This window comes from Crocuta crocuta, unplaced genomic scaffold (genome assembly GCF_008692635.1).
Source record: "Crocuta crocuta isolate KB4526 unplaced genomic scaffold, BGI_CrCroc_1.0 scaffold408, whole genome shotgun sequence".
Classification (NCBI taxonomy): Eukaryota; Metazoa; Chordata; class Mammalia; order Carnivora; family Hyaenidae; genus Crocuta; species Crocuta crocuta.
Genome location: NW_027527444.1, coordinates 5,939,786 through 5,947,396, shown reverse-complemented (window position 1 = coordinate 5,947,396; position 7,611 = coordinate 5,939,786). Strand labels below are relative to the sequence as shown.

At 44.4% G+C, this 7,611-nt stretch overlaps 1 protein-coding gene across 1 annotated transcript in view; it reads left to right on the top strand.

Annotated features, from left to right (window-relative positions):
- Window positions 1-7,611, top strand: part of VIPR2 (vasoactive intestinal peptide receptor 2) — an 86,940-nt gene that overhangs the window by 16,152 nt on the left and 63,177 nt on the right. Inside the window, exon 5 of the mRNA XM_077761735.1 lies at window positions 1,905-2,004. Coding sequence (XP_077617861.1) covers window positions 1,905-2,004 — 100 coding nt within the window. The remainder of the gene's footprint in view (window positions 1-1,904; window positions 2,005-7,611) is intronic.

The following is a 7,611-nucleotide window of genomic DNA, read 5'->3' as shown; positions in this document are numbered from 1 at the left end:
GCGCTGGCCCACGCGGCGCGGGCTCGGCGCCTCTTCCCAGGGCGCGGGGCCGTCCGTGCTCGGGCTGTCGCGGCGCCCCGAGGGGGGACAGGGGACGGGGCTGCGGCCACCTGCGCCGGCTTCACGTTCCGGAGGGAAGTGAATAGTCCGTTTTGTGCGTTTTAGGCTGTTTCTGAGGGACACGGTGTGGCTAAAGAAAGTTCCCTTGCGGAAATATTCTGATTTTTTCATCGTTACTTAAGAGCACAGAAAGAAATGATACACTGAAGAGTGGTTTGTTAAATGACTGCTTTAATAGATTATTTAATTCTCAAGAATTCTTCCTTTCATCTGAAGACCTTTTAAATCAAAATTGTCAACCTTGTTTCTTGCATTTCCCCCCCTCCCCCCCAGGCCCCTCCGCATAGACCGAAGCCGGTCTTGCCTATTTTTATGTGCGTGTTGTCACCAGATCCGGGCCCCGCTGAGCCCTAGGTTGTGAGGCCGAGGACAGGGCGATGGAGGCAGGTTGTGGTCGCTGAGGGAATCTCACTATCGAGGGAGCAAGAACCCAGGAGCTCCCTTGTCTGGTAGGAAGGGTTACCAGGTCTTTCCTCCCTCAAAGGAAAGGGGGGTTTAACAAGACCCTTCTTAGTCATTTCAATGCTTTGAAAGAGCCAGTGAGTTAGAAGTGCCAGGAATTATTCCGGCTAAAGCAGCTTTGATTTCGAAGATGTCCCAGAGTAAGTCCTTGCTCTGCATGTCCCAAGAATGTCAGGAACCACAGTGTCTTTTTATACCTTGATAAACATTTTTTAAGTCAACATATTTTTCCTAATTTTAAAATTTAAACCATTGACTTGTTCATATAGGAAAGTACAATCTGTCTGAAACCAGAAGTTTCTGCAGTTGATGGTTGTCCAGTAATGGGCTGGGGGGAGGCGCTTTGTGTCTTTTTTTTAAATGAGGGTAGATGTGGCAAAAGTGTCAACGTTTTCCTCTCTTAATTCTGTTCAGAAACTATATTCCTGGTTAGAGTTCTAACTGACCATTTTGATAATAGGATAATTAAATATAGATGACCAGAGTATACCCAGAGTATGATTCTCTTACAGTAAAAATAAAATCTTATTCAGACACTGGACGGGGAGTGCCGCTCCAGCCTGCTGAGTGAGCACCTGGGCTGGGGAGAAATAAAAAACGAGAACATTGGATTTTCATAAAAGCAAATCAGAGAATATTTTCTTCTAAGACTGAAATGTGTAGTTTTGTCTTTTGCCACATTAATAGACAATATTAATCACTATCTGTGCGCACCTCCAGTGGCAGCCGTAGTGATATGACCCTTCCCACTCTTCGTCTCCCTACTTACCCCTCTAATCTTTCTGAAAATCCCCTTCGCACCAAGTTCCAAAGTTTCAGCTGTGACCTGCAGTCTCTACAAATGAAGTTATCCTGTTAGAGCTCTGTTCAGTGATGCAGACGGTTGCTGTCCTCAGATGAGGCGTGTGGGCATCTGGGGGTAGCGATCGGTCATGAAGAACGGTCTTATGAGGAGATGTGTATGCAGTTTAATCAAATCAAGAACTATGAAATAGAGGACTCAAATATTGAAAGATTATTGGATTAAAGAGCCCAATTGCTGCCAAATTAGTACCAACATCATACAACGTATGATGTTAGTAAGCTTTCTTCCAGTTCAGTAAAAAAATATTTTATTAGATTTTATGTTTGTTTTATAATTCCTTTACAAAGCAAATTGGTTTTTCATAACCATGCCAGAAATATAAAACTTTTAAATGAGTGTTATTTGGGGAGCACGTTAGAACCATGGGGCGTTTTATTTTATTTTGTAGAACTGTTGTTTGACTTTCCTCTTACAGTGGAATTTTTAGTTACTTCCATTTTTTTTAAACCTTGAGCAGGTGAACAGTGTTCACCCAGAGTGTCGATTTCATCTGGAAATACAGGAGGAAGAGACAAAATGTGCAGAGCTTCTGAGAACTCAGACAGACAAATACAAAGGTAAGATAGTGGTGTGGTGAGTACAGAGGTCTCAGATAGCCTGATGGGCAAATAGCTGATGCCTCACTCTAAAAATTGAGGTTTAAGGTCATCTGCATCTTCAAAAAAAGGGTCTGTTTCCACTGTTTTCTAATGAATGCTGGTAAAACTCCTATGACTACTGGGACTTGGGAATCCTCCACATAATAAACCTTTTAAAAGAAAGCCATAATCCTTGCAGTAACGGTATCCATGGTTTAACATAATAGCAACAGTTACTGAGGTAATTTCATGGGCATTGAAAAATCAACTCCATTTTCTATGGAATGAGTATTTATCTAATTTCTTTCATTTAAAAATTTTAGTCACATCACAGATGATTTTAGTCAAGTTAAGAATGGTGGAGAGGTGGCTCTGTCAGTTAAGTGGCCAACTCTTGATTTCGGCTCGGGTCATGAGGTCGTGGTTCTTGGGATCAAGCCCTCTGTCAGGCTCCTCAATGAATGCTGAATGGGGAGCCTGCTTGGGATTCTCTCTCTCCCTGTCTCTTTGCCCCTCCCCTACTCTCTCTGTCTCTCTCAAAATAAATAAATAAACAGTAAAAAAATTATTTAGAAAAAAAAAGAATGGTGGAAACATCAGAAATCAAACAGGAAAATGAGACTTGTTTTCCTGAAGATAGACCTATTGTGAATACTGTGAATTTGCTCATTATTTTCTCTGGGTCAAAGAACACCATGTTGGGACCACGTGCTATCCAACTAGACACATTCCAGGTCAATAAACTCCAAGGATTCTGTGAACACCCAAATTATAACAGTAGCAAAAACCTTTTGTCCTTCAACTTTCTTTTTCTCTGTCCATTTTCGAGACAAAACTTAAAATCAAAGTACGACTATGTTATGTGTTCAAATAGTCTAGTGTCCTAAAGAGGGACTTCAGACCAGAGTTACATACACAGGCTTTGTTCCAGACCAGACCAGCACAGAAGAGATAGAATATGAACCACATAGGGAATTTTTAATATTCTAGTTGCCACATTAAAATAAGTTTTTAAAAAGTGAGATTAATTTTAATATACTTTATCCAAATAAGTATATCTAAATCATAATCATTTCAACTTGTAATCCATATAAAATACTGATGAGAAATTTTACATTTTTTGTATATTAAGTTTTAGAAACCCAGCGCGTATATCCAAAATATCCAAATCATTATCATTTCAACTTGTAATCATTAGAAAATGTTGATGAGAAACTGACGCTTTTGTATACTGAGTCTTAGAAAGCCAGCATTTGCACTACAACTTGGACCCGCCACATTTCAGGTTGTCACCGCAGCCAGGGGCTCCCATGCTGGATGCACAGCACCAGACCGCTACTAACACGGGCCTCCTGCGCCCTTTCTGGTCCCTTCTGGAGCCTCCACTTCCTTGGCTGAAAAATGAAGTCTCTGACCCCTGGATTCCTCCAGACTTAAAGATCTGTGATTTTTGTAACACACACCCGGTCCCCAGGCCACATGTTCCAAATGGTCTGGTAGCGCTCTGACCAGAGAAAGGCAAATGAAGTAGCTCAGCTCCACAGCACCCGTGGACTGTGCGTCGCTCTTGTGCAAAGCTGCATGCTGACCGTGAACCAGGTGTGAGGACAGATGAGACACGGTTCCGCCAGCCACCCCCTCAAGACGAAACACTCGTCATGGCCACTGAGGTTTCTTCCCTTTGGTGAAAATTAAGAGATTTAAGACAAATAAATGCGGAGAAGAGACAGACTGAAGAATTGTCTGATGAGTGGCCAGTGGACCCAGGTCCCTGCAGCACCGTCCACAACGCCTCCCGCGTGAAAGGGGGTGGAAGGCTGTCTGCTGCAGCCTCAGTGGATGATCCCAGGCTGTCCACAGACTCCTGGAGAGTGGGAGCTCCACCCTCTCACGCCATTTGACATGTTCTGAGGCTGCCCACAAATGGCATTCGCTCACTGGCATGAATTTTTCTCCCGGAGCATGAACAGAACTACTTCTTCACGTGTGTTCTTCCACTCTTCAAAGGGCATTCATTCATAGGCTCCATGGGGCCGAACACTTCTCGTTCCTGCAGACTTCCCAGGCCCGCTGCCATCCACCATGGGTATGCACAGACACTCCCGAATTGGGGGAGGGAGGCAGATTGCCTTGACATGGCTGGCACGTGCTCAAAATGAACAGTAGACCAAGTTGTACTCGATTTTATTATTGTTGGTAGATAGTTTACAGACAACACACCTGTCCCTTGTGTGCACCTGGGTGTCTGCTTGCCTCCCCTTGCGTCTCGCACAACTGATGTTTTAGGGAAAAGCTCCTAGAATACTTAGTGTTTCTTTCTTGTCACTCTTGATTTCCTACATTCATCAAGAACATTTTGTTAACAAATAGAAAACTGGCACTATTTCAGTGGGCAACAAGGAACACTTAACATTTAAAAAATAGAATACAGCTCATGACTTTCCCCCAGAGGAATCCTGTCACACTGGGCCCCGGGGGGATGACGGACAGAGCAGGACAGAAGGGGCGTCTGTAAGTCTGTGCCAGTGACCCCCGGACGGGTGCTGTGAGATGGGAGATGAGACTGGTTCAGGGAAGTGAAGTTTTCCGCCATGATGAATTAGGATGTTATGATCCACTATCAGGGTTTTTTTTAAATATCTATATAGATATAGATAATAGATATAAAAGATTCTTTAGTTGTCTCGCATAGATGGAGTGTGGAATCCATTAGTTCAAAACAATGTCCTTTTAGCTGTACTCTATTCCAAAGGCACAGGTCTGACCCCTGGTCCCAGGCCAGCCCTTCATGAGTATCAGGTGTCGGCCTAAGGGAGAGCTGATGGCCGTGCGGCTGGGCAGGGCCACGTGGGACGGTGGGCACGTTAGAACTGTGGATGGCAGCTCCTCCTTACATCCCTCAGTTGTTACTGGGAGGAAATGCAGGTACCAGACTGCTCAGTTCCTAGGTTCGGAGAATACCAGGAATGCAAACTGATACATAAAATATTCCAATTGCTTAAAAATGTACGACTAATTCTTTAAAAAATTTGGCAGGAGAAAAGGGAACCCCCTCTGGGGCAGGGAGACACAGCCTGAGAGCTGTCAGATTGCTGTCTGTGTGATGGTGCAGAGATGGGCCAGGACATTTCCAACATCCGTTAGGTCTCCTTCACATGTCCCTCCAGCCTTGGTTCTGTGTCCCTGAGGCGATCTGTATATGACCCACACCAGATGGCTTGGGGATGGCAATACCTAAGGGCAGAGTCTTTGAAAATCACTAAGCTCACCCTGACATCAGCTGGAGCAGAAAGAATATGGTAGTTTTAGATAAACTTCCATGTTTGGAGTTGGTGGAGGAAAAGGTCCCTCAGTTTTCTTGTAATGGCAAAGTGGCGGTCCTTGGACATTTTCTTATATTGAAAGATTTTATTATTAATATTAGCTCTGTAGCAAACATATCTGCGTGTGACCCATTTCACCTTCTGGTTTGCAGGAAGAGCCTGTAACAGGCCAGCTGCCCTTGAGGAGACAGGTGGCCCTGTGACAGTCTTTTAGGCCTGGCCACTCTTCAGCTTTCTGTAAAGAGAGACAACTTGTGTTCTAAATTCCTTTTTTTCTTACTCTTTGAAATATGCAGGGCTCAAATGCCAGGGATATAAATAGTAATAAGTTACCAGAATAAAGACATTGTACATGAGGTAAGCCAGAAGCAGAGTGAAGGCATTCTGATCAGATGACAAGAAAGTGTACATTTGCTTACTTTTAGTGAAATTAAAAGTGAGAGGAGATATTAAGGGTCTGTGGTATCAACTTTTAAATTCTTTAGGATTCAGAAATTGATGTGAAAACAGAAGCAAGGAAAACCAGCTTTAGGTTACAGTGAGGTAATTCGTATAAATCTGACGAGGAATTCTTTTTATTACATGCTGAACCTAAAACAAACACAAACGGGGCGCCGGTGGCTCAGTCGGTTAAGCGTCCGACTTCGGCTCAGGTAACGATCTCACGGTTTGTGGGTTCAAGCCCGGCGTCGGGCTCTGTGCTGACAGCTCAGAGCCTGGAGCCTGTCTTCAGATTCTGTGTCTCCCATTCTCTCTAACCCTCCCCTGCTCACGCTCTCTCTCTCTCTCTCAGAAATAAATAAAACATTTAAAAATTAAAATAAAATAAAATAAAACAAACACAAACACATAAATCCAGACAAAAACCAATTTCAATTTTAAACCCCTTTAAAGGATTTACTTTATAAGAAAGAAAAGCGTAGGAAGTCTTTAGAGCTTTGTCACTTTGTCACTTAATATTAATTCATTGACAAGACTAACTTAATCTTACTAATAGCTATATGAGGCCCTCTGAGGCCACAGATGCCTAAAAATACAGCTAAAATCCAGCACTGTTCCCTAGCGGTGGCCCGTGCTGACCTGCAGCAGGGAGGGCGTGAGTCAGCTACTCCAGGCTTTGCCCAGTTTTCCTGCCTGTGTGCAGATTGGATAGGAACTTCTATGTGACTTTATATTATTTATGGCTGGACCTGGAGGGGATGTGGCCCGTGTCCAGGAGGGGCAGCAGTGGTACCCATGTTTTCTTGATAGCTCTACCCTCTGAGCTGTTCCATGAAGGTGCCAGGCTGAAATGGGTCTGATGGCAAATGTTAGCTTAGGACGAATGCCATGGGAAGTGCCAGACTAGAAAACTTACTTTTCTTTGGCTTCTTAAACAGAGGGTACTAGATGAGTTTTGATCTAGTTGTCAAGAGCTGTGAGGGGTTTGGATTCCCCATACTTGCAAGCTAACAAGTTAGGCTGCCACATTTTCACCTGCGGACCTGGGACCCACGGTCAGAGGGAGACCTGACTGCCCCTGGCAGACAAGCAGCTTGGGCGTCATGTTCACATAGTTCCCTTTCCCAGGCCCCACAGGACTGAGGCGGTGCCCGCGGGCAGTTCCCGTCACAGCCGAGGAGCCCTCTGGCCCGGCCTTTGCCCCAGAGAAAGGTGCTCTCATCTCCTGGGCTCGGCCCAGAGGGCAGCACGGGTCTGTCTGTCACATCCTCAAGAAGACATCCGAAACAGAGCTGTCCGTGCTCTTCCGGGACTGTGGCTTCTCAGTAGGGTTGACTGTTTCATTCGTGGCATGACTTTTGTGACCACAGCCAGCTGTCCTACCACGCTGCCTCAAGGGGGAGAGGGCATTTCGTGTCCATCACAGCCCAAGGTCTTACACAGTACTTGGCATTTAAAAAGATATTGAGTAAGCTTTTGTTGAACAAATTAATGACATTTTTCATATTAAAAATTAAGTGATATATGCACATGGAAAAAAAACATTCAAAACCATATCTAATGGCAAATATTTCCCACTCCAAACATCCAGCACCCTCCCTTACCTCCGAAAGACCCGCGCGCACACAGTATGTGTGCGTATCCCTCCCCATTTCTCCTTTGTACAAACGGAAGCTTGGTACCATATACCCGTATACTCTGGTCTGTACTCAGTCTTTCCTTTTTGTTTTCAACTTCAGCAATGTATTTGGACACGGTTCTGTATTTAAATATTCTATTGAGAGATGCGTAGTATTCTAACATACTTGGTCAGCCTGTCCCA